Consider the following 27,169-nt stretch of genomic DNA (forward strand, 5'->3'; position numbering starts at 1 on the left):
GGTCGCCTACAACACAAATATGGACGTTTTATTCATTATCCCAAACCACCAGTGGGGACTTTATTGCCTACATGTATCTCAAAACTGTCATAACCACATTCATAACCACCTCATATGATGACTGTCTGTGAGGGAGCTTTTAGAGGTGGACGTCTGGTTCCTGTCACCACCACTGTGAACAATTCTGACTCTGTAAGTTTCTCTAGAACAGAGCGTTTCACACCAAACCACTCTGAATGACTCTGTTAACATCTTAACTATTAAATTACACACAGACTGAAAAATCAGTGGAGTTCCCCTTTAAGCTGTGGCCCTCGTACTCTGATTAAGGAGTGTGAAGTAATGTGCTGGTCTTTAAGGCTGAGAGATGTTGTGCACTTTTTATGTGGAAGCTGCAGGTTTCATTTAGAAACTGCTCAGTGTGGCTGGAGCTGAGAGCTCACTTAGTTCATCAGATCACATCTATTATTTATAGGTTTCATTTAGCAGGAACACAAACTGAGACTGTCACCTGATTAGTAGCGTCATTAATGTGGAGAATGCAGCTGTTCAGGACCCAAAACAACAACAATAGACATGCTACTGTTTATTATGCAGTGATAGGAGTTCAGCTGAGTGACCTTCTGGTGGGCTCTATTGAAGGTCCACTCACTCCAATCTACAGGCTGAGCTACAGTAAAATGTATATAATTCTAATAAAAGGAGACTTTAATGTTCCTGAAAACGACCTGCTCTCCTTCAGGAATGTGTGACGTAGGGAATTCCAGCTGGAGTTCCCCGTCACATGATCACTTTTTCATGTTAGCTTTTCTGTTTCCTTTCTCCAGAACACTTTCCGAGTGGAAATGGAAACTCGCTGTGCTGTTTGTTGTGGACAGAGTTCAGGATCAGAGGCTGGTCCAAAGTACAGACTGTGTTTATCGACACTGAGCGACTGACATTTACATCAGCACATTTTTATATTGATCATTAATAACTCATACAATGCAAATTTAAAGTGGAACTCCTCCAGTTTTTCACACCAGCTGCTCAACCTGCAGCCTAAATCGGCCAAAGTCTCTAAACTACCACACTGGACGAAACATGTAGGCTTGTATTTTGGTGAGATCAGTCCTATGATGTCAGCAGTGTTAGCCTGCATGCAGTAACGGCCGTATTTTGGCTCTGGAGCGTTTCTGGCCGTGACATCATGATTTACCGCCATTCATTTTTCTCATTGAGAGAACCGGCTCAGAGCCGGACGTCCTTATATGGGCGTAGAGGCGGACGTCTGTGGTCAGAGGCCGCGAGTTACAGACAGCAGAACGAGGTTAGACTTCAAAAACTCGCTGTTCTCCGAGCGAAGAAGCCTACACACTTAAAAAAGACGGTTCTACAAAGGTTCTTTAGTAAAGGGAGTGGTTCTGTTTTGAAACATGAGTTCCATTTAGAACCATTTCATGCTTAAATGCACTTCACACTGATGGAAAATGTGCTGTATATGGTTCTTTATAGCACTAAAAAGGGTTCTTCTGTTCTTACAAGCTTGATATTGTACTAGCAGAACCCTTTTAGGTGCTATATAGAACCATTTCATGCTTATTTGCATGGGGAAATGATTCTTAAGATTGATGAAGAATATGTTATAAAAAGATCATTATAGAACCTTTGTGAAAATGGTTCTATAAGGATTCTTCTGAGCTTGGCATCATAACAGTAGCAGAACCCTTTTTGGTGCTATATAGAACCATTTTTGAGAAGGCTCTGTTCCGAAACATTTCATGCTTAAATGGTTCTTAGCATGGTGAAATGGTTCTTCAGATCGTTGAAGAATATGTTGTATATGGTTCTATATAGAACCTTTATGAAAATGGTTCTATAAGGGTTCTTCTGTTGTTACAAGCTTGACATCATGACAACAGAAAAACCCTGGTTCTATATAGAACCATGTACATCACATTCTCCACCAATCTGAAGAACCATTTCACCATGCTAAGAACCATTCAAGATGAAATGGTTCTATATATCCTTAACAGAACCATTGCCTTTATTAAAGAACCCTTGAAGAGCCATCTTTTTAAGTGTGTAGAACAAACTACAGGTCTGCAAAACCAGCTGAATGTTCTGGAAAACGCTGATTATTATTATTATTATTATTACTCTGTTTCTTCAACATCTGCAGTGTTTGTATCTGAAAGGCTTTCCTTCTGTGACGTCACCGCGTCGGGCGGAGAAAGGAAACCGAAAATGTCGCTTCAGGACGAAAAACGAAAACTAGACCAATCTGGCGTCGCTTCCTCTCCGCCTATTGGCTGGCGCGCCCGAGGGGGCGTGGCTATGCCGGTGTTTATAATGAGCGCGGCTGATCTGGAGAGCTGGACTCGATCTTTCTTTCTTCCATTGGAGGACGCAAAGCAGAAGACTGACCATCACCTGCCTTCATACAGGACACCGGTCACTCAGAGGTGAGTTCAGCTCTGTTTAAACGGCTTTATTAGACACAGTCTGCTCTGTTTCCGCTCTGCTGGAGCTCATTCAGCTCCACAGTGTTTATACTGAGTGTTCATTCACTGTATTCTACACTGTATGTCAGTGCAGGCTGGGCTCATTTAACACCGCTTATCAGGGCTGTTTCTGAGCATTTGGGGGCTCTAAACTTTGGACTTGGGGCTCATTCATTTTTATCAGGAACAAAATCTTATATTAAATATTAAACTCTAAGGGAAATGAAATAAAGCAGTGTTTAACTAGCTTTAAAGCAGTGTGTAACTAACTTTTTGAAGCCAATATTTATTTATTTATTTATTTATTTATTTATTTCTTTATTTATTTGCCACAACTTCTGCCAATATCATGATGAACGACACTAATGATAATAAAATAAATGTTAAAAAAATGTACTAGTGTGGCCCCTTTGGCGGCCCAGGGGCCCAAAGCAACTGCTTGTATATAGCTAGAACCATCCCTGGTGCTTTTTTATGGGGAACCCCCGTAGTGAGTCCACCTCACTGATGTAACACTAAGAATTAAAGGGGAATTCCACTGATTTTCTATAATTTCTGCACAATTCAGTGGTTGAGATGTTAACAGACTCTAAATTTCTTTACAGTAGTGGTGATAGGAACCAGACGTCCACCTCTAAAAGCTCCCTCACAGAAAATTATTATACTAAACGGTTATGAATTCACTGCCTGATGTCTGAGACACTGTTTTATAGTTTTGAGAATGTTTTGGTCTAAAACGCGTATTTAAGATAGTGGAGTGATACATGCAGGGCGTTGTGAGGCAAAATAGTCCCCTAAGAAAACTTATTTTATAAGATTTATTATTATTTTACCGTCATCCCTGCAGAAAAAAAACAGCACAGACCAGCATACATTCCATGTTGGTCGAGTGCTGATCTGATGCTGGTTTAGCCGGTCACCCCTGGTTCCTATCAGCACCACTGTAAAGACATCTGAGCCTCTATATTGAACCACTTTCACACCAAACCACTCTGAATGAAGGACTGAATTATTCTGAAAAAACCTGGAAAACTTCATTTAATCATGTCCAGTTTATAATATAATATAATATGTTTCTCTCTTTCTTGCAGGTTATTGATTTATTGATCCAGTGATGGAGCTGATTGTGAAGCTTGTGAGCGGAGAGTGCCGCAGTGTGCGCGTGAGTGGAAATGCCACGGTGGGCGAGCTGAAGCGGGCGGCTGCGCAGAGCTTCGATGTGGCCACCTCATGCGTGCGGCTCTCCACGGGCAACGGGCTGCGGGTGAGCCTGGAGAGCGAGCTCACTCCACTGAGCAGCTACGGCCTCAGCTCAGGCTCCACCGTCATGCTGCTGCTGCTCGCACCTTTCCAGGTGTTCGTCAAAAACGAGAAGGGCCAGGTGAAAACCTACGACGTGACCGAGGAGGAGACGGTCAGCGAGCTGCAGAGGAAGGTCTACAACAAGGAGGGCACCCCCATTGACCAGCAGAGGCTGATCTTCGGCGGCAGGCAGCTCGAAGCCGGGAAGCTGAAGGAGTACGGCATCGCCAACGGAAGCACCATTCACCTGACCCTCCGTCTGCGGGGGGGCTAACGAGGCTAACAGACCTCCTTCGGGCCGTTTCAGTGCTCTTTAAACGAGCCCTCGTCGACTTGACTTCACTCTTACTGGACTCTTTTCCATAACTTTGTTAGTATAAGTTTATTAAATGAGGCCTTCGAGGGAACAAGTGAGCATTAGCTTTAGCATTAGCACATTAGCCTCGCAATCACTGACATTTCTCTTTTCAAACCCCCAAAACGTGGAGAGCAAAAGCCACAGCAGCAAAATATTTCAAAGGGTTTCCTGTTTCAAAACTATAACATTGAACTGACTACGGTCGAACTGGCTAATACAGCTTCATTACTCTGCTAGCTTGCTTTGCTAGTTAGCAAGCTAAAAGCTACAAACAACAAAAGTAAAGGTAACTCACCACGGTTTTAATTCAACACTTACAGACAGACAGTTATTCACACAATTTATGTTCAAACGTCTGAAAAACACGTCAGCATTACAAAGTTTGCATGGTTAGCTGGTTAGCACAGTGAGGCTAACCTAGCCGAGCACACTCAGGTTGAGTAATCCCTTCCACCCCAAGCAGCCCCTCGAGAAACGTAGGTGCAGTTGGGGAATTGAAGTTGACGGTTGATGATTCAGCATTAGTAGATGTTCACTTGCGAGTGGTCAAAGTTGAAGTTGGCATGTTAAGGAAAAAAAGTACTGAAATGAACTGCAGTTTCACAGAGCAGCGTTCCTCCTGTTAGCCTTTTAGCTTAGAACTACTTTATGTAGTCTGCCAAAGCTAATGCTGAACAGTGTTGAGGCTGCACTTGTTTTTTTCTGTTGGTTTTCATACTAAAAATGAAAAAAAAAAAAAGGTGAAAATGGTTTAGAAGCTGCACTTTCAACATCATTTCTGTGTGTTACATAAATAAAAATGACTATTTAAAATTCTTAATATATTTTTTAAATAATCAAAGAACCTGCTTTTGTTATCGCTGGCGATAACTGCACCTTAAGCCCAAACTCAGGCCTGTCCAATAGGAGGAGAGACCACGGATCTTCTTCATTCCTATTGGACAGCCCTCACTTTTGGTTTAAGTGATCCAGTTTAGTGAGAAATCCTGCTTTGGGAAACATTTTCCTGTTTTTTTTTTAAGATTTAATGTTGTAAGTTATACTCATATATTTAATTATATGCTTTAGTTATATTTATTCACTCTAGGCTATGTGCAGTGCTGCCACTGTTAACGTTAGCACAGTTTAGCTGTTGAAATCTAACATGCCAAGTATTTTCTCTGTGACCAACATGTTTTTAAGTGATGTTCCCTTGTAAACACCTGCTGTTCATTAAATTATTGCTTTGTTAAAACATTTCTGGCTTTGTGAATGTTTTCTTACTGGAATGAATCAGTTTCACTGAGTGTTCAAGGTCTCCACAAAAAGCTAGGTTCAGAATTTAAACAGTCATTCAGATGATATGGAACCAGGGGTCACCATGACAACAACACAAATATAGCCATTTTATTTGCTATCCCATTTCCTAAAAATTTGGGACGCTGTGCAAAATGTAAATAAAAACAAAATGCAATGATGTGCAAATCATTTAAACCCTATATTTCATTGAAAATAGTACAGACAACACATCGAATGTTGAAACTGAGAAATTTTATTGTTTTTTGAAAAATATAGGCACATTTTGAATTTGATGCCAACAACATGTTCCAAAGACGTTGGGACGGGGGCAACAAAAGGCTGGTAAAGTTGTGTAATGCTGAAAAAACACCTGGTGGTTAATTGGCAACAGGTCAGTAACATAATTGGGTATAAAAAAGCATCTCAGAGAGGCGGAGTCTTTCAGAAGTAAAGATGAGGAGGGGTTCACCACTCTGTGAAAGACTGCACAATCAAATAGTGTAACAATTCAAGAAAAACGTTTCTCAACATAAAACAGCAAAGAACTTTTGCTTTTCATCATCTACAGTAATAATATGATTAAAAGATTCAGAGAATCCAGAGAAATCTCCGTATGTAAGGGACAAGGCCAAAAACCAGTATCTGCTGGCTGTGATCTTTGGGCCCTCAGAAAGTGGAAAAGTGTCCTGTGGTCCAACGAATCAGCATTTGAATTTTTTTTTTCATTATGCAGTGATAGGAGTTCAGCTGAGTGACCTTCTGGTGGGCTCTATTGAAGGTCCACTCACTCTAATCAACAGGCTGATCTACAGTAAAATATATATAATTCTAATAAAAGGAGACTTTAGTGTTCCTGAAAACGACCTGCTCTCCTTCAGGAATGTGTGACGTAGGGAATTCCAGCTGGAATTCCCCGTCACATGATCACTTTTTCAGGTACCTTTTCTGTTTCCTTTCTCCAGAACACTTTCCGAGTGGAAATGGAAACTCGCTGTGCTGTTTGTTGTGGACAGAGTTCAGGATCAGAGGCTGGTCCAAAGTACAGACTGTGTTTATCGACACTGAGCGACTGACATTTACATCAGCACATTTTTATATTGATCATTAATAACTCATACAATGCAAATTTAAAGTGGAACTCCTCCAGTTTTTCACACCAGCTGCTCAACCTGCAGCCTAAATCGGCCAAAGTCTCTAAACTACCACACTGGACGAAACATGTAGGCTTGTATTTTGGTGAGATCAGTCCTATGATGTCAGCAGTGTTAGCCTGCATGCAGTAACGGCCGTATTTTGGCTGTGGAGCATTTCTGGACATGACATCATGATTTACCGCCATTCATTTTTCTCATTGAGAGAACCGGCTCAGAGCCGGACGTCCTTATATGGGTGTAGAGGCGGATGTCTGTGGTCAGAGGCCGCGAGTTACAGACAGCAGAACGAGGTTAGACTTCAAAAACTCGCTGTTCTCCGAGCGAAGAAGCCTACACACTTAAAAAAAGACGGTTCTACAAAGGTTCTTTAGTAAAGGGTGTGGTTGTGTTTTGAAACATGAGTTCCATTTAGAACCATTTCATGCTTAAATGCACTTCACACTGATGGAAAATGTGCTGTATATGGTTCTTTATAGCACTAAAAAGGGTTCTTCTGTTCTTACAAGCTTGATATTGTACTAGCAGAACCCTTTTAGGTGCTATATAGAACCATTTCATGCTTCTTTGCATGGGGAAATGGTTCTTAAGATTGATGAAGAATATGTTATAAACAGATCATTATAGAACCTTTGTGAAAATGGTTCTATAAGTATTCTTCTGTTGTTATGAGCTTGGCATCATAACAGTAGCAGAACCCTTTTTGGTGCTATATAGAACCATTTTTGAGAAGGCTCTGTTCCGAAACATTTCATGCTTAAATGGTTCTTAGCATGGTGAAATGGTTCTTCAGATCGTTGAAGAATATGTTGTATATGGTTCTATATAGAACCTTTATGAAAATGGTTCTATTATGGGTTCTTCTGTTGTTACAAGCTTGACATCATGATAACAGAAAAACCCTGGTTCTATATAGAACCATGTACATCACATTCTCCACCAATCTGAAGAACCATTTCACCATGCTAAGAACCATTCAAGATGAAATGGTTCTATATATCCTTAACAGAACCATTGCCTTTACTAAAGAACCCTTGAAGAACCATCTTTTTAAGTGTGTAGAACAAACTACAGGTCTGCAAAACCAGCTGATTATTATTATTATTATTATTATTATTATTACTCTGTTTCTTCAACATCTGCAGTGTTTGTATCTGAAAGGCTTTCCTTCTGTGACGTCACCGCGTCGGGCGGAGAAAGGAAACCGAAAATGTCGCTTCAGGACGAAAAACGAAAACTAGACCAATCTGGCGTCGCTTCCTCTCCGCCTATTGGCTGGCGCGCCCGAGGGGGCGTGGCTATGCCGGTGTTTTTAAGGAGGGCAGCTGATCTGGAGAGCTGGACTCGATCTTTCTTTCTTCCATTGGAGGACGCAAAGCAGAAGACTGACCATCACCTGCCTTCATACAGGACACCGGTCACTCAGAGGTGAGTTCAGCTCTGTTTAAACGGCTTTATTAGACACAGTCTGCCCTGTTTCCGCTCTGCTGGAGCTCATTCAGCTCCACAGTGTTTATACTGAGTGTTCATTCACTGTATTCTACACTGTATGTCAGTGCAGGCTGGGCTCATTTAACACTGCTTATCAGGGCTGTTTCTGAGCATTTGGGGGCTCTAAACTTTGGACTTGGGGCTCATTCATTTTTATCAGGAACAAAATCTTATATTAAATATTAAACTCTAAGGGAAATGTAGTAAAGCAGTGTTTAACTAGACGGAGTTAAAGAAATAGAAACTTTACAGCAGCAAATTGAATGTGGAATTAAAGAAATCATAATAATACATTAAATTACAGTGTGTTTAAGTGGCTCTTTTTGAGGCCAATATTTATTTCTTTATTTATTTATTTGCCACAACTTCTGCCAATATCATGATGAACGACACTAATGATAATAAAATAAAAGTTAAAAAAAATTTACTAGTGTGGCCCCTTTGGCGGCCCAGGGGCCCAAAGCAACTGTTTGTATATAGCTAGAACCATCCCTGGTGCTTTTTTATGGGGAACCCCCGTAGTGAGTCCACCTCACTGATGTAACACTAAGAGTTAAAGGGGAATTCCACTGATTTTCTATAATTTCTGCACAATTCAGTGGTTGAGATGTTAACAGACTCTAAATTTCTTTACAGTGGTGGTGATAGGAACCAGACGTCCACCTCTAAAAGCTCCCTCACAGACAATTATTATACTAAATGGTTATGAATTCACTGCTTGATGTCTGAGACACTGTTTTATAGTTTTGAGAATGTTTTGGTCTAAAACGCGTATTTAAGATAGTGGAGTGATACATGCAGGGCGTTGTGAGGCAAAATAGTCCCCTAAGAAAACTTATTTTATAAGATTTATTATTATTTTACCGTCGTCCCTGCAGAAAAAAAACAGCACAGACCAGCATACATTCCATGTTGGTCGAGTGCTGATCTGATGCTGGTTCAGCTGGTCACCCCTGGTTCCTATCAGCACCACTGTAAAGACATCTGAGCCTCTAAATTGAACCACTTCACACCAAACCACTCTGAATGAAGGACTGAATTATTCTGAACAAACCTGGAAAACTTCATTTAATCATGTCCAGTTTATAATATAATATAATATGTTTCTCTCTTTCTTGCAGGTTATTGATTTATTGATCCAGTGATGGAGCTGATTGTGAAGCTTGTGAGCGGAGAGTGCCGCAGTGTGCGCGTGAGTGGAAATGCCACGGTGGGCGAGCTGAAGCGGGCGGCTGCGCAGAGCTTCGATGTGGCCACCTCATGCGTGCGGCTCTCCACGGGCAACGGGCTGCGGGTGAGCCTGGAGAGCGAGCTCACTCCACTGAGCAGCTACGGCCTCAGCTCAGGCTCCACCGTCATGCTGCTGCTGCTCGCACCTTTCCAGGTGTTCGTCAAAAACGAGAAGGGCCAGGTGAAAACCTACGACGTGACCGAGGAGGAGACGGTCAGCGAGCTGCAGAGGAAGGTCTACAACAAGGAGGGCACCCCCATTGACCAGCAGAGGCTGATCTTCGGCGGCAGGCAACTCGAAGCCGGGAAGCTGAAGGAGTACGGCATCGCCAACGGAAGCACCATTCACCTGACCCTCCGTCTTCGGGGGGGCTAACGAGGCTAACAGACCTCCTTCGGGCCGTTTCAGTGCTCTTTAAACGAGCCCTCGTCGACTTGACTTCACTCTTACTGGACTCTTTTCCATAACTTTGTTAGTATAAGTTTATTAAATGAGGCCTTCGAGGGAACAAGTGAGCATTAGCTTTAGCATTAGCACATTAGCCTCGCAATCACTGACATTTCTCTTTTCAAACCCCCAAAACGTGGAGAGCAAAAGCCACAGCAGCAAAATATTTCAAAGGGTTTCCTGTTTCAAAACTATAACACTGAACTGACTACGGTCGAACTGGCTAATACAGCTTCATTACTCTGCTAGCTTGCTTTGCTAGTTAGCAAGCTAAAAGCTACAAACAACAAAAGTAAAGGTAACTCACCATGGTTTTAATTCAACACTTACAGACAGACAGTTATTAACACAATTTATGTTCAAACGTCGGAAAATCACGTCAGCATTACAAAGTTTGCATGGTTAGCTGGTTAGCACAGTGAGGCTAACCTAGCCGAGCACACTCAGGTTGAGTAATCCCTTCCACCCCAAGCAGCCCCTCGAGAAACATAGGTGCAGTCGGGGAATTGAAGTTGACGGTTGATGATTCAGCATTAGTAGATGTTCACTTGCGAGTGGTCAAAGTTGAAGTTGGCATGTTAAGGAAAAAAAGTACTGAAATGAACTGCAGTTTCACAGAGCAGCGTTCCTCCTGTTAGCCTTTTAGCTTAGAACTACTTTATGTAGTCTGCCAAAGCTAATGCTGAACAGTGTTGAGGCTGCACTTGTTTTTTTCTGTTGGTTTTCATACTAAAAATGAAAAAAAAAAAGGTGAAAATGGTTTAGAAGCTGCACTTTCAACATCATTTCTGTGTGTTACATAAATAAAAATGACTATTTAAAATTCTTAATATATTTTTTAAATAATCAAAGAACCTGCTTTTGTTATCGCCGGCGATAACTGCACCTTAAGCCCAAACTCAGGCCTGTCCAATAGGAGGAGAGGCCACAGAGATTCTTAATTCCTATTGGACAGTCCTCACTTTTGGTCTAAGTGATCCAGTTTAGTGAGAAATCCTGCTTTGGGAAACATTTTCCTGTTTTTTTTTTTTTAAGATTTAATGTTGTAAGTACTCATATATTTAATTATATGCTTTAGTTATATTTATTCACTCTAGGCTGTGTGCAGTGCTGCCACTTTTAACGTTAGCACAGTTTAGCTGTTGAAATCTAACATGCCAAGTATTTTCTCTGTGACCAACATGTTTTTAAGTGATGTTCCCTTGTAAACACCTGCTGTTCATTAAATTATTGCTTTGTTAAAACATTTCTGGCTTTGTGAATGTTTTCTTACTGGAATGAATCAGTTTCACTGAGTGTTCAAGGTCTCCACAAAAAGCTAGGTTCAGAGTTTAAACAGTCATTCAGATGATATGGAACCAGGGGTCACCATGACAACAACACAAATATAGCCATTTTATTTGCTATCCCATTTCCTAAAAATTTGGGACGCTGTGCAAAATGTAAATAAAAACAAAATGCAATGATGTGCAAATCATTTAAACCCTATATTTCATTGAAAATAGTACAGACAACACACCGAATGTTGAAACTGAGAAATTTTATTGTTTTTTGAAAAATATAGGCACATTTTGAATTTGATGCCAACAACATGTTCCAAAGACGTTGGGACGGGGGCAACAAAAGGCTGGTAAAGTTGTGTAATGCTAAAAAACACCTGGTGGTTAATTGGCAACAGGTCAGTAACATAAGTGGGTATAAAAAAGCATCTCAGAGAGGCGGAGTCTTTCAGAAGTAAAGATGAGGAGGGGTTCACCACTCTGTGAAAGACTGCACAATCAAATAGTGTAACAATTCAAGAAAAACGTTTCTCAACATAAAATAGCAAAGAACTTTTGCTTTTCATCATCTACAGTAATAATATGATTAAAAGATTCAGAGAATCCAGAGAAATCTCCGTATGTAAGGGACAAGGCCAAAAACCAGTATCTGCTGGCTGTGATCTTTGGGCCCTCAGAAAGTGGAAAAGTGTCCTGTGGTCCAACGAATCAGCATTTGAATTTTGAATTTTCAGATTGATGAAGAATATGTTATAAACAGATCATTATAGAACCTTTGTGAAAATGGTTCTATAAGGATTCTTCTGTTGTTATGAGCTTGGCATCATAGCAGTAGCAGAACCCTTTTTGGTGCTATATAGAACCATTTTTGAGAAGGCTCTGTTCCGAAACATTTCATGCTTAAATGGTTCTTAGTATGGTGAAATAGTTCTTCAGATCATTGAAGAATATGTTGTATATGGTTCTATATAGAACCTTTATAATAATTGTTCTATAAGGGTTCTTCTGTTGTTACAAGCTTGACATCATGACAACAGAAAAACCCTGGTTCTATATAGAACCATGTACATCACATTCTCCACCAATCTGAAGAACCATTTCACCATGCTAAGAACCATTCAAGATGAAATGGTTCTATATATCCTTAACAGAACCATTGCCTTTACTAAAGAACCCTCGAAGAACCATTTTTTTAAGTGTGTAGAACAAACTACAGGTCTGCAAAACCAGCTGAATGTTCTGGAAAACGCTGATTATTATTATTATTATTACTCTGTTTCTTCAACATCTGCAGTGTTTGTATCTGAAAGGCTTTCCTTCTGTGACGTCACCGCGTCGGGCGGAGAAAGGAAACCGAAAATGTCGCTTCAGGACGAAAAACGAAAACTAGACCAATCTGGCGTCGCTTCCTCTCCGCCTATTGGCTGGCGCGCCCGAGGGGGCGTGGCTATGCCGGTGTTTTTAAGGAGGGCAGCTGATCTGGAGAGCTGGACTCGATCTTTCTTTCTTCCACTGGAGGACGCAAAGCAGAAGACTGACCATCACCTGCCTTCATACAGGACACCGGTCACTCAGAGGTGAGTTCAGCTCTGATTAAACGGCTTTATTAGACACAGTCTGCTCTGTTTCCGCTCTGCTGGAGCTCATTCAGCTCCACAGTGTTTATACTGAGTGTTCATTCACTGTATTCTACACTGTATGTCAGTGCAGGCTGGGCTCATTTAACACTGCTTATCAGGGCTGTTTCTGAGCATTTGGGGGCTCTAAACTTTGGACTTGGGGCTCATTCATTTTTATCAGGAACAAAATCTTATATTAAATATTAAACTCTAAGGGAAATGAAATAGAGCAGTGTTTAACTAGACGGAGTTAAAGAAATAGAAACTTTACAGCAGCAAATTGAATGTGGAATTAAAGAAATCATAATAATACATTAAATTACAGTGTGTTTAAGTGGCTCTTTTTGAAGCCAATATTTATTTATTTATTCATTTATTTATTGATTGATTGACTGATACATAGATAGATAGATTGATTGATTGATTGATTGATTGATTGATTTACCAAAAGCGTCTGCCAATATCATGATGAATGACACTAATGATAATAAAATAAAGGAAAAAAAAATTACTAGTGTGGCCCCTTTGGTGGCCCAGGGGCCCTAAGCAGCTGCTTATATATATAGCTAGAACCGTTCCTGGAACCCCCGTAGTGAGTCCACCTCACTGATGTAACACTAAGAGTTAAAGGGGGATTCCACTGATTTTCTATAATTTCTGCACAATTCAGTGGTTGAGATGTTAACAGACTCTAAATTTCTTTACAGTGGTGGTGATAGGAACCAGACGTCCACCTCTAAAAGCTCCCTCACAGAAAATTATTATACTAAACGGTTATGAATTCACTGCCTGATGTCTGAGACACTGTTTTATAGTTTTGAGAATGTTTTGGTCTAAAACGCGTATTTAAGATAGTGGAGTGATACATGCAGGGCGTTGTGAGGCAAAATAGTCCCCTAAGAAAACTTATTTTATAAGATTTATTATTATTTTACCGTCATCCCTGCAGAAAAAAAACAGCACAGACCAGCATACATTCCATGTTGGTCGAGTGCTGATCTGATGCTGGTTTAGCCGGTCACCCCTGGTTCCGATCAGCACCACTGTAAAGACATCTGAGCCTCTATATTGAACCACTTCACACCAAACCACTCTGAATGAAGGACTGAATTATTCTGAAAAAACCTGGAAAACTTCATTTAATCATGTTCAGTTTATAATATAATATAATATGTTTCTCTCTTTCTTGCAGGTTATTGATTTATTGATCCAGTGATGGAGCTGATTGTGAAGCTTGTGAGCGGAGAGTGCCGCAGTGTGCGCGTGAGTGGAAATGCCACGGTGGGCGAGCTGAAGCGGGCGGCTGCGCAGAGCTTCGATGTGGCCACCTCATGCGTGCGGCTCTCCACGGGCAACGGGCTGCGGGTGAGCCTGGAGAGCGAGCTCACTCCACTGAGCAGCTACGGCCTCAGCTCAGGCTCCACCGTCATGCTGCTGCTGCTCGCACCTATCCAGGTGTTCGTCAAAAACGAGAAGGGCCAGGTGAAAACCTACGACGTGACCGAGGAGGAGACGGTCAGCGAGCTGCAGAGGAAGGTCTACAACAAGGAGGGCACCCCCATTGACCAGCAGAGGCTGATCTTCGGCGGCAGGCAGCTCGAAGCCGGGAAGCTGAAGGAGTACGGCATCGCCAACGGAAGCACCATTCACCTGACCCTCCGTCTGCGGGGGGGCTAACGAGGCTAACAGACCTCCTTCGGGCCGTTTCAGTGCTCTTTAAACGAGCCCTCGTCGACTTGACTTCACTCTTACTGGACTCTTTTCCATAGCTTTGTTAGTATAAGTTTATTAAATGAGGCCTTAGAAGGAACAAGTGAGCATTAGCTTTAGCATTAGCACATTAGACTCACAATCACTGACATTTCTCTTTTCAAACCCCCAAAACGTGGAGAGCAAAAGCCACAGCAGCAAAATATTTCAAAAGGTTTCCTGTTTCAAAACTATAACATTGAACTGACTACGGTCGAACTGGCCAATACAGCTTCATTACTCTGCTAGCTTGCTTTGCTAGTTAGCAAGCTAAAAGCTACAAACAACAAAAGTAAAGGTAACTCAACACGGTTTTAATTCAACACTTACAGACAGACAGTTATTCACAAAATTTATGTTCAAATGTCTGAAAAACACGTCAGCATTACAAAGTTTGCATGGTTAGCGCAGTGAGGCTAACCTAGCCGAGCACACTCAGGTTGAGTAATCCCTTCCGCCCCAAGCAGCCACTCGAGAAACGTAGGTGCAGTCAGGGAATTGAAGTTGACGGTTGATGATTCAGCATTAGTAGATGTTCACTTGCGAGTGGTCAAAGTTGAAGTTGGCATGTTAAGAAAAAAAGTACTGAAATGCAGTTTCACAGAGCAGCGTTCCTCCTGTTAGCCTTTTAGCTTAGAACTACTTTATGTAGTCAGCCAAAGCTAATGCTGAACAGTGTTGAGGCTGCACTTGGTTTTTTCTGTTTGTTTTCATACTAAAAATGAAAAAAAAAAAGGTGAAAATGGTTTAGAAGCTGCACTTTCAACATCATTTCTGTGTGTTACATGAATAAAAATGACTATTTAAAATTCTTAATATATTTTTTTAAATAATCAAAGAACCTGCTTTTGTTATTGCCGGCGATAACTGCACCTTAAGCCCAAACTCAGGCCAGTCTAATAGGAGGAGAGGCCACGGATATTCTTCATTCCTATTGGACAGCCCTCACTTTTGGTCTAAGTGATCCAGTTTAGTGAGAAATCCTGCTTTGGGAAACATTTTCCTGTTTTTTTTTTAGATTTAATGTTGTAAGTTATACTCATATATGTAATTATATGCTTTAGTTATATTTATTCACTCTAGGCTATGTGCAGTGCTGCCACTGTTAACGTTAGCACAGTTTAGCTGTTGAAATCTAACATGCCAAGTATTTTCTCTGTGACCAACATGTTTTTAAGTGATGTTCCCTTGTAAACACCTGCTGTTCATTAAATTATTGCTTTGTTAAAACATTTCTGGCTTTGTGAATGTTTTCTTACTGGAATGAATCAGTTTCACTGAGTGTTCAAGGTCTCCACAAAAAGCTAGGTTCAGAATTTAAACAGTCATTCAGATGATATGGAACCAGGGGTCACCATGACAACAACACAAATATAGCCATTTTATTTGCTATCCCATTTCCTAAAAATTTGGGACGCTGTGCAAAATGTAAATAAAAACAAAATGCAATGATGTGCAAATCATTTAAACCCTATATTTCATTGAAAATAGTACAGACAACACACCGAATGTTGAAACTGAGAAATTTTATTGTTTTTTGAAAAATATAGGCACATTTTGAATTTGATGCCAACAACATGTTCCAAAAAGGCTGGTAAAGTTGTGTAATGCTAAAAAAACACCTGGTGGTTAATTGGCAACAGGTCAGTAACATAAGTGGGTATAAAAAAGCATCTCAGAGAGGCGGAGTCTTTCAGAAGTAAAGATGAGGAGGGGTTCACCACTCTGTGAAAGACTGCACAATCAAATAGTGTAACAATTCAAGAAAAACGTTTCTCAACATAAAATAACAAAGAACTTTTGCTTTTCATCATCTACAGTAATAATATGATTAAAAGATTCAGAGAATCCAGAGAAATCTCCGTATGTAAGGGACAAGGCCAAAAACCAGTATCTGCTGGCTGTGATCTTTGGGCCCTCAGAAAGTGGAAAAGTGTCCTGTGGTCCAACGAATCAGCATTTGAATTTTGAATTTTCAGATTGATGAAGAATATGTTATAAACAGATCATTATAGAACCTTTGTGAAAATGGTTCTATAAGGATTCTTCTGTTGTTATGAGCTTGGCATCATAGCAGTAGCAGAACCCTTTTTGGTGCTATATAGAACCATTTTTGAGAAGGCTCTGTTCCGAAACATTTCATGCTTAAATGGTTCTTAGTATGGTGAAATAGTTCTTCAGATCATTGAAGAATATGTTGTATATGGTTCTATATAGAACCTTTATAATAATTGTTCTATAAGGGTTCTTCTGTTGTTACAAGCTTGACATCATGACAACAGAAAAACCCTGGTTCTATATAGAACCATGTACATCACATTCTCCACCAATCTGAAGAACCATTTCACCATGCTAAGAACCATTCAAGATGAAATGGTTCTATATATCCTTAACAGAACCATTGCCTTTACTAAAGAACCCTCGAAGAACCATTTTTTTAAGTGTGTAGAACAAACTACAGGTCTGCAAAACCAGCTGAATGTTCTGGAAAACGCTGATTATTATTATTATTATTATTACTCTGTTTCTTCAACATCTGCAGTGTTTGTATCTGAAAGGCTTTCCTTCTGTGACGTCACCGCGTCGGGCGGAGAAAGGAAACCGAAAATGTCGCTTCAGGACGAAAAACGAAAACTAGACCAATCTGGCGTCGCTTCCTCTCCGCCTATTGGCTGGCGCGCCCGAGGGGGCGTGGCTATGCCGGTGTTTATAATGAGCGCGGCTGATCTGGAGAGCTGGACTCGATCTTTCTTTCTTCCATTGGAGGACGCAAAGCAGAAGACTGACCATCACCTGCCTTCATACAGGACACCGGTCACTCAGAGGTGAGTTCAGCTCTGATTAAACGGCTTTATTAGACACAGTCTGCTCTGTTTCCGCTCTGCTGGAGCTCATTCAGCTCCACAGTGTTTATACTGAGTGTTCATTCACTGTATTCTACACTGTATGTCAGTGCAGGCTGGGCTCATTTAACACTGCTTATCAGGGCTGTTTCTGAGCATTTGGGGGCTCTAAACTTTGGACTTGGGGCTCATTCATTTTTATCAGGAACAAAATCTTATATTAAATATTAAACTCTAAGGGAAATGAAATAGAGCAGTGTTTAACTAGACGGAGTTAAAGAAATAGAAACTTTACAGCAGCAAATTGAATGTGGAATTAAAGAAATCATAATAATACATTAAATTACAGTGTGTTTAAGTGGCTCTTTTTGAAGCCAATATTTATTTATTTATTCATTTATTTATTGATTGATTGACTGATACATAGATAGATAGATTGATTGATTGATTGATTGATTGATTGATTTACCAAAAGCGTCTGCCAGTATCATGATGAATGACACTAATGATAATAAAATAAAGGAAAAAAAAATTACTAGTGTGGCCCCTTTGGTGGCCCAGGGGCCCTAAGCAGCTGCTTATATATATAGCTAGAACCGTTCCTGGAACCCCCGTAGTGAGTCCACCTCACTGATGTAACACTAAGAGTTAAAGGGGGATTCCACTGATTTTCTATAATTTCTGCACAATTCAGTGGTTGAGATGTTAACAGACTCTAAATTTCTTTACAGTGGTGGTGATAGGAACCAGACGTCCACCTCTAAAAGCTCCCTCACAGAAAATTATTATACTAAACGGTTATGAATTCACTGCCTGATGTCTGAGACACTGTTTTATAGTTTTGAGAATGTTTTGGTCTAAAACGCGTATTTAAGATAGTGGAGTGATACATGCAGGGCGTTGTGAGGCAAAATAGTCCCCTAAGAAAACTTATTTTATAAGATTTATTATTATTTTACCGTCATCCCTGCAGAAAAAAAACAGCACAGACCAGCATACATTCCATGTTGGTCGAGTGCTGATCTGATGCTGGTTTAGCCGGTCACCCCTGGTTCCGATCAGCACCACTGTAAAGACATCTGAGCCTCTATATTGAACCACTTCACACCAAACCACTCTGAATGAAGGACTGAATTATTCTGAAAAACCTGGAAAACTTCATTTAATCATGTTCAGTTTATAATATAATATAATATGTTTCTCTCTTTCTTGCAGGTTATTGATTTATTGATCCAGTGATGGAGCTGATTGTGAAGCTTGTGAGCGGAGAGTGCCGCAGTGTGCGCGTGAGTGGAAATGCCACGGTGGGCGAGCTGAAGCGGGCGGCTGCGCAGAGCTTCGATGTGGCCACCTCATGCGTGCGGCTCTCCACGGGCAACGGGCTGCGGGTGAGCCTGGAGAGCGAGCTCACTCCACTGAGCAGCTACGGCCTCAGCTCAGGCTCCACCGTCATGCTGCTGCTGCTCGCACCTATCCAGGTGTTCGTCAAAAACGAGAAGGGCCAGGTGAAAACCTACGACGTGACCGAGGAGGAGACGGTCAGCGAGCTGCAGAGGAAGGTCTACAACAAGGAGGGCACCCCCATTGACCAGCAGAGGCTGATCTTCGGCGGCAGGCAGCTCGAAGCCGGGAAGCTGAAGGAGTACGGCATCGCCAACGGAAGCACCATTCACCTGACCCTCCGTCTGCGGGGGGGCTAACGAGGCTAACAGACCTCCTTCGGGCCGTTTCAGTGCTCTTTAAACGAGCCCTCGTCGACTTGACTTCACTCTTACTGGACTCTTTTCCATAACTTTGTTAGTATAAGTTTATTAAATGAGGCCTTAGAAGGAACAAGTGAGCATTAGCTTTAGCATTAGCACATTAGACTCACAATCACTGACATTTCTCTTTTCAAACCCCCAAAACGTGGAGAGCAAAAGCCACAGCAGCAAAATATTTCAAAAGGTTTCCTGTTTCAAAACTATAACATTGAACTGACTACGGTCGAACTGGCCAATACAGCTTCATTACTCTGCTAGCTTGCTTTGCTAGTTAGCAAGCTAAAAGCTACAAACAACAAAAGTAAAGGTAACTCAACACGGTTTTAATTCAACACTTACAGACAGACAGTTATTCACACAATTTATGTTCAAACGTCGGAAAATCACGTCAGCATTACAAAGTTTGCATGGTTAGCTGGTTAGCACAGTGAGGCTAACCTAGCCGAGCACACTCAGGTTGAGTAATCCCTTCCACCCCAAGCAGCCACTCGAGAAACGTAGGTGCAGTCGGGGAATTGAAGTTGACGGTTGATGATTCAGCATTAGTAGATGTTCACTTGCGAGTGGTCAAAGTTGAAGTTGGCATGTTAAGGAAAAAAAGTACTGAAATGAACTGCAGTTTCACAGAGCAGCGTTCCTCCTGTTAGCCTTTTAGCTTATAACTACTTTATGTAGTCAGCCAAAGCTAATGCTGAACAGTGTTGAGGCTGCACTTGTTTTTTTTCTGTCTGTTTTCACACTAAAATGAGGTGAAAATGGTTTAGAAGCTGCACTTTCAACATCATTTCTGTGTGTTACATAAATAAAAATGACTATTTAAAATTCTTAATATATTTTTTAAATAATCAAAGAACCTGCTTTTGTTATCGCCGGCGATAACTGCACCTTAAGCCCAAACTCAGGCCTGTCCAATAGGAGGAGAGGCCACGGAGCCTCTTCATTCCTATTGGACAGCCCTCACTTTTGGTTTAAGTGATCCAGTTTAGTGAGAAATCCTGCTTTGGGAAACATTTTCCTGTTTTTTTTTAAGATTTAATGTTGTAAGTTATACTCATATATTTAATTATATGCTTTAGTTATATTTATTCACTCTAGGCTATGTGCAGTGCTGCCACTGTTAACGTTAGCACAGTTTAGCTGTTGAAGTCTAACATGCCAAGTATTTTCTCTGTGACCAACATGTTTTTAAGTGATGTTCCCTTGTAAACACCTGCTGTTCATTAAATTATTGCTTTGTTAAAACATTTCTGGCTTTGTGAATGTTTTCTTACTGGAATGAATCAGTTTCACTGAGTGTTCAAGGTCTCCACAAAAAGCTAGGTTCAGAATTTAAACAGTCATTCAGATGATATGGAACCAGGGGTCACCATGACAACAACACAAATATAGCCATTTTATTTGCTATCCCATTTCCTAAAAATTTGGGACGCTGTGCAAAATGTAAATAAAAACAAAATGCAATGATGTGCAAATCATTTAAACCCTATATTTCATTGAAAATAGTACAGACAACACATCGAATGTTGAAACTGAGAAATTTTATTGTTTTTGGAAAAATATAGGCACATTTTGAATTTGATGCCAACAACATGTTCCAAAGACGTTGGGACGGGGGCAACAAAAGGCTGGTAAAGTTGTGTAATGCTAAAAAAACACCTGGTGGTTAATTGGCAACAGGTCAGTAACATAAGTGGGTATAAAAAAGCATCTCAGAGAGGCGGAGTCTTTCAGAAGTAAAGATGAGGAGGGGTTCACCACTCTGTGAAAGACTGCACAATCAAATAGTGTAACAATTCAAGAAAAACGTTTCTCAACATAGAATAGCAAAGAACTTTTGCTTTTCATCATCTACAGTAATAATATGATTAAAAGATTCAGAGAATCCAGAGAAATCTCCGTATGTAAGGGACAAGGCCAAAAACCAGTATCTGCTGGCTGTGATCTTTGGGCCCTCAGAAAGTGGAAAAGTGTCCTGTGGTCCAACAAATCAGCATTTGAATTTTTTTTAGAAATCATGGACACTGTGTCCTCCAGGCTAAAGACCACTCAGCTTGTTATCAGTGCACAGTTCAAAAGCCAGTATTCATGATGGTATAGGGGGGCATTAGTGCACATTGTATGGGTGACCTGCACATCTGTGAAGGCATCATTAATGCTGAATGATATATACATGTTTTAGCAACATATGCTGCCATCCAGACGACGTCTTTTTCAGGGAAGGCCTTGATTATTTCAGTAAGACAATGTCAAACCACATTCTGCATGTATCACAACAGCATTGCTCCGTATTAAAAGAGTCCGGGTGCTAAACTGACCTGCCTGCAGTCCAGACCTGTCACCACTGAAAACATTTGGCGCATTATGAAATGAAAAGTACGACAAAGGAGAAAACATTTCACTTACAAACCTACAGCAGTGTCTCCTCAGTTCCTTAATGTTTACAGAGTGTTGTTAAAAGAAGAGGTGGTGAAACGCAGTGGTAAACAGGCCCCCGTCCCAACTTTTTTGGAACGTGTTGTTGGCATCAAATTCAAAATGTGCCTATATTTTTCAAAAAACAATAAAATTTCTCAGTTTCAACATTTGATATATTTTCTTTCTACTATTTCCACTTTAAAATATGGTTTACATGATTTGCACATCATTGCATTCTGTTTTTATTTACATTCTGCACAGCATCCAACTTTTTTGGAAATGGGGTTGTACTATCCAAAACCACCAGTGAACGTACACGTCTCTTCTGAGGTTTTAAACATAGAAAATCTGAAAAATAAGTTTTCTTTGGGGACTATTTTGCCTACATGTGTCTCAAAACTGTCATAAACAGTGTCTCAGAAATGTCTCAGTGAATTCATAACCACTTCATATAATGACTGTCTGTGAGGGAGCTTTTAGAGGTGGACGTCTGGTTCCTATCACCACCACAGCTCTTGAATGCAGCTGTTCAGGATCCAAAACAACAACAATAAACATGCTACTGTTCATTATGCAGTGATAGGAGTTCAGCTGAGTGACCTTCTGGTGGGCTCTATTGAAGGTCCACTCACTCCAATCTACAGGCTGAGCTACAGTAAAACATATATAATTCTAATAAAAGGAGACTTTAATGTTCCTGAAAACGACCTGCTCTCCTTCAGGAATGTGTGACGTAGGGAATTCCAGCTGGAATTCCCCGTCACATGATCACTTTTTCAGGTACCTTTTCTGTTTCCTTTCTCCAGAACACTTTCCGAGTGGAAATGGAAACTCGCTGTGCTGTTTGTTGTGGACAGAGTTCAGGATCAGAGGCTGGTCCAAAGTACAGACTGTGTTTATCGACACTGAGTGACTGACATTTACATCAGCACATGTTTTATATTGATCATTAATAACTCATACAATGCAAATTTAAAGTGGAACTCCTCCAGTTTTTCACACCAGCTGCTCAACCTGCAGCCTAAATCGGCCAAAGTCTCTAAACTACCACACTGGACGAAACATGTAGGCTTGTATTTTGGTGAGATCAGTCCTATGATGTCAGCAGTGTTAGCCTGCATGCAGTAACGGCCGTATTTTGGCTCTGGAGCGTTTCTGGATGTGACATCATGATTTACCGCCATTCATTTTTCTCACTGAGAGAACCGGCTCAGAGCCGGACGTCCTTATATGGGCGTAGAGGCGGATGTCTGTGGTCAGAGGCCGCGAGTTACAGACAGCAGATGAAGGTTAGATTAAAAACCACCACAATGTTCTTCAAAAACTCGCTGTTCTCAGAGCGAAGAAGCCTACACACTTAAAAAAAGACGGTTCTACAAAGGTTCTTTAGTAAAGGGAATGGTTCTGTTTTGAAACATGAGTTCCATTTAGAACCATTTCATGCTTAAATGCACTTCACACTGATGGAAAATGTGCTGTATATGGTTCTTTATAGCACTAAAAAGGGTTCTTCTGTTCTTACAAGCTTGACATTGTACTAGCAGAACCCTTTTTGGTGCTATATAGAACCATTTCATGCTTCTTTGCATGGGGAAATGATTCTTAAGATTGATGAAGAATATGTTATAAACAGTTCTATATAGAACCTTTATGAAAATGGTTCTATAAGGATTCTTCTGTTGTTACAAGCTTGACATCATGATAACAGAAAAACCCTGGTTCTATATAGAACCATGTACATCACATTCTCCACCAATCTGAAGAACCATTTCACCATGCTAAGAACCATTCAAGATGAAATGGTTCTGTATATCCTTAACAGAACCATTGCCTTTATTAAAGAACCCTTGAAGAACCATCTTTTTAAGTGTGTAGAACAAACTACAGGTCTGCAAAACCAGCTGAATGTTCTGGAAAACGCTGATTATTATTATTATTATTATTATTATTATTATTACTCTGTTTCTTCAACATCTGCAGTGTTTGTATCTGAAAGGCTTTCCTTCTGTGACGTCACCGCGACGGGCGGAGAAAGGAAACCGAAAATGTCGCTTCAGGACGAAAAAAAAACGCTTCCTCTCCGCCTATTGGCTGGCGCGCCCGAGGGGGCGTGGCTATGCCGGTGTTTTTAAGGAGGGCAGCTGATCTGGAGAGCTGGACTCGATCTTTCTTTCTTCCATTGGAGGACGCAAAGCAGAAGACTGACCATCACCTGCCTTCCTACAGGACACCGGTCACTCAGAGGTGAGTTCAGCTCTGATTAAACGGCTTTATTAGACACAGTCTGCTCTGTTTCCGCTCTGCTGGAGCTCATTCAGCTCCACAGTGTTTATACTGAGTGTTCATTCACTGTATTCTACACTGTATGTCAGTGCAGGCTGGGCTCATTTAACACTGCTTATCAGGGCTGTTTCTGAGCATTTGGGGGCTCTAAACTTTGGACTTGGGGCTCATTCATTTTTATCAGGAACAAAATCTTATATTAAATATTAAACTCTAAGGGAAATGTAGTAAAGCAGTGTTAGAAACTTTACAGCAGCAAATTGAATGTGGAATTAAAGAAATCATAATAATACATTAAATTACAGTGTGTTTAAGTGGCTCTTTTTGAAGCCAATATTTATTTATATATTTATTTGCCAAAAGCGTCTGCCAATATCATGATGAACGACACTAATGATAATAAAATAAAGGAAAAAAAATTACTAGTGTGGCCCCTTTGGGGGCCCAGGGGCCCTAAGCAGCTGCTTATATATATAGCTAGAACCGTCCCTGGTGCTTATTTATGGGGAACCCCCGTAGTGAGTCCACCTCGCTGATGTAACACTAAAAGGAGAACTCCACTGATTTTCTATAATTTCTGCACAATTCAGTGGTTGAGATGTTAACAGAGTCATTCATAGTGGTTTGGTGTGAAACGCTCTGTTCTAGAGAAACTTAGAGAGTCAGAATTGTTCACAGTGGTGGTGATAGGAACCAGACGTCCACCTCTAAAAGCTCCCTCACAGAAGATTATTATATTGAATGGTTATGAATTCACTGCCTGATGTCTGAGACACTGTTTTATAGTTTTGAGAATGTTTTGGTCTAAAACGCGTATTTAAGATAGTGGAGTGATACATGCAGGGCGTTGTGAGGCAAAATAGTCCCCTAAGAAAACTTATTTTATAAGATTTATTATTATTTTACCGTCATCCCTGCAGAAAAAAAACAGCACAGACCAGCATACATTCCATGTTGGTCAAGTGCTGATCTGATGCTGGTTCAGCTGGTCACCCCTGGTTCCTATCAGCACCACTGTAAAGACATCTGAGCCTCTATATTGAACCACTTCACACCAAACCACTCTGAATGAAGGACTGAATTATTCTGAACAAACCTGGAAAACTTCATTTAATCATGTTCAGTTTATAATATAATATAATATGTTTCTCTCTTTCTTGCAGGTTATTGATTTATTGATCCAGTGATGGAGCTGATTGTGAAGCTTGTGAGCGGAGAGTGCCGCAGTGTGCGCGTGAGTGGAAATGCCACGGTGGGCGAGCTGAAGCGGGCGGCTGCGCAGAGCTTCGATGTGGCCACCTCATGCGTGCGGATCTCCACGGGCAACGGGCTGCGGGTGAGCCTGGAGAACGAGCTCACTCCACTGAGCAGCTACGGCCTCAGCTCAGGCTCCACCGTCATGCTGCTGCTGCTCGCACCTTTCCAGGTGTTCGTCAAAAACGAGAAGGGCCAGGTGAAAACCTACGACGTGACCGAGGAGGAGACGGTCAGCGAGCTGCAGAGGAAGGTCTACAACAAGGAGGGCACCCCCATTGACCAGCAGAGGCTGATCTTCGGCGGCAGGCAGCTCGAAGCCGGGAAGCTGAAGGAGTACGGCATCGCCAACGGAAGCACCATTCACCTGACCCTCCGTCTGCGGGGGGGCTAACGAGGCTAACAGACCTCCTTCGGGCCGTTTCAGTGCTCTTTAAACGAGCCCTCGTCGACTTGACTTCACTCTTACTGGACTCTTTTCCATAACTTTGTTAGTACAAGTTTATTAAATGAGGCCTACGGCAGTTTCACAGAGCAGCGTTCCTCCTGTTAGCCTTTTAGCTTACAACTACTTTATGTAGTCTGCCAAAGCTAATGCTGAACAGTGTTGAGACTGCACTTGTTTTCTGTTTGTTTTCATACTAAAATGAAAAAAAAAAAAGTTAAAAATGGTTTAGAAGCTGCACTTTCAACATCATTTCTGTGTGTTACATAAATAAAAATGACTATTTAAAATTCTTAATATATTTTTTAAATAATCAAAGAACCTGCTTTTGTTATCGCCGGCGATAACTGCACCTTAAGCCCAAACTCAGGCCTGTCCAATAGGAGGAGAGGCCACGGATCTTCTTCATTCCTATTGGACAGTCCTCACTTTTGGTCTAAGTGATCCAGTTTAGTGAGAAATCCTGCTTTGGGAAACATTTTCCTGTTTTTTTTAAGATTTAATGTTTTAAGTTATACTCATATATTTAATTATATGCTTTAGTTATATTTATTCACTCTAGGCTATGTGCAGTGCTGCCACTGTTAACGTTAGCACAGTTTAGCTGTTGAAGTCTAACATGCCAAGTATTTTCTCTGTGACCAACATGTTTTTAAGTGATGTTCCCTTGTAAACACCTGCTGTTCATTAAATTATTGCTTTGTTAAAACATTTCTGGCTTTGTGAATGTTTTCTTACTGGAATGAATCAGTTTCACTGAGTGTTCAAGGTCTCCACAAAAAGCTAGGTTCAGAATTTAAACAGTCATTCAGATGATATGGAACCAGGGGTCACCATGACAACAACACAAATATAGCCATTTTATTTGCTATCCCATTTCCTAAAAATTTGGGACGCTGTGCAAAATGTAAATAAAAACAAAATGCAATGATGTGCAAATCATTTAAACCCTATATTTCATTGAAAATAGTACAGACAACACATCGAATGTTGAAACTGAGAAATTTTATTGTTTTTGGAAAAATATAGGCACATTTTGAATTTGATGCCAACAACATGTTCCAAAGACGTTGGGACGGGGGCAACAAAAGGCTGGTAAAGTTGTGTAATGCTAAAAAACACCTGGTGGTTAATTGGCAACAGGTCAGTAACATAAGTGGGTATAAAAAAGCATCTCAGAGAGGCGGAGTCTTTCAGAAGTAAAGATGAGGAGGGGTTCACCACTCTGTGAAAGACTGCACAATCAAATAGTGTAACAATTCAAGAAAAACGTTTCTCAACATAAAATAACAAAGAACTTTTGCTTTTCATCATCTACAGTAATAATATGATTAAAAGATTCAGAGAATCCAGAGAAATCTCCGTATGTAAGGGACAAGGCCAAAAACCAGTATCTGCTGGCTGTGATCTTTGGGCCCTCAGAAAGTGGAAAAGTGTCCTGTGGTCCAACAAATCAGCATTTGAATTTTTTTTAGAAATCATGGACACTGTGTCCTCCAGGCTAAAGACCACTCAGCTTGTTATCAGTGCACAGTTCAAAAGCCAGTATTCATGATGGTATAGGGGGGCATTAGTGCACATTGTATGGGTGACCTGCACATCTGTGAAGGCATCATTAATGCTGAATGATATATACATGTTTTAGCAACATATGCTGCCATCCAGACGACGTCTTTTTCAGGGAAGTCCTTGATTATTTCAGTAAGACAATGTCAAACCACATTCTGCATGTATCACAACAGCATTGCTCCGTATTAAAAGAGTCCGGGTGCTAAAC

At 40.9% G+C, this 27,169-nt stretch overlaps 5 protein-coding genes across 6 annotated transcripts; all 5 read left to right on the forward strand.

Moving 5' to 3' along the window:
* The first annotated feature begins 2,042 nt into the window (after positions 1 to 2,042).
* isg15 (ISG15 ubiquitin like modifier) lies at positions 2,043 to 5,379 on the forward strand. Its single transcript, XM_036555662.1, has 2 exons — positions 2,043 to 2,444; positions 3,575 to 5,379. The coding sequence occupies exon 2, from the start codon at positions 3,598 to 3,600 to the stop codon at positions 4,057 to 4,059; it is 462 nt and encodes a 153-aa protein (XP_036411555.1). The 5' UTR covers positions 2,043 to 2,444; positions 3,575 to 3,597; the 3' UTR covers positions 4,060 to 5,379.
* A 2,500-nt stretch (positions 5,380 to 7,879) lies between these two features.
* On the forward strand, positions 7,880 to 20,239 carry LOC118796655 (polyubiquitin-like). 2 transcript variants are annotated; one of them, XR_005005899.1, is made up of 3 exons: positions 7,880 to 8,000; positions 9,185 to 10,491; positions 19,745 to 20,239. XR_005005899.1 is itself a non-coding variant. In XM_036555663.1 (2 exons), exon 2 carries the CDS (start codon positions 9,208 to 9,210, stop codon positions 9,667 to 9,669), a length of 462 nt encoding a protein of 153 aa, XP_036411556.1. In that variant the 5' UTR covers positions 7,880 to 8,000; positions 9,185 to 9,207; the 3' UTR covers positions 9,670 to 10,987. The 2 variants fall into 2 exon arrangements, 1 of the variants encoding a protein (XP_036411556.1); XM_036555663.1 differs by lacking the exon at positions 19,745 to 20,239 and having other exon boundaries at positions 9,185 to 10,987.
* On the forward strand, positions 12,472 to 14,780 carry LOC118796658 (polyubiquitin-like). Its single transcript, XM_036555665.1, has 2 exons — positions 12,472 to 12,598; positions 13,833 to 14,780. The coding sequence occupies exon 2, from the start codon at positions 13,856 to 13,858 to the stop codon at positions 14,315 to 14,317; it is 462 nt and encodes a 153-aa protein (XP_036411558.1). The 5' UTR covers positions 12,472 to 12,598; positions 13,833 to 13,855; the 3' UTR covers positions 14,318 to 14,780.
* On the forward strand, positions 16,873 to 19,743 carry LOC118796656 (polyubiquitin-like). Its single transcript, XM_036555664.1, has 2 exons — positions 16,873 to 17,214; positions 18,448 to 19,743. The coding sequence occupies exon 2, from the start codon at positions 18,471 to 18,473 to the stop codon at positions 18,930 to 18,932; it is 462 nt and encodes a 153-aa protein (XP_036411557.1). The 5' UTR covers positions 16,873 to 17,214; positions 18,448 to 18,470; the 3' UTR covers positions 18,933 to 19,743.
* Positions 20,240 to 23,550: 3,311 nt separating the features above from the next.
* LOC118796659 (polyubiquitin-like) lies at positions 23,551 to 26,103 on the forward strand. Its single transcript, XM_036555666.1, has 2 exons — positions 23,551 to 23,654; positions 24,857 to 26,103. The coding sequence occupies exon 2, from the start codon at positions 24,880 to 24,882 to the stop codon at positions 25,339 to 25,341; it is 462 nt and encodes a 153-aa protein (XP_036411559.1). The 5' UTR covers positions 23,551 to 23,654; positions 24,857 to 24,879; the 3' UTR covers positions 25,342 to 26,103.
* The last annotated feature ends 1,066 nt before the right edge of the window (positions 26,104 to 27,169 follow it).

This window comes from Colossoma macropomum, unplaced genomic scaffold, assembly GCF_904425465.1.
Source record: "Colossoma macropomum unplaced genomic scaffold, Colossoma_macropomum, whole genome shotgun sequence".
In the NCBI taxonomy this organism is placed as follows: domain Eukaryota; kingdom Metazoa; phylum Chordata; class Actinopteri; order Characiformes; family Serrasalmidae; genus Colossoma; species Colossoma macropomum.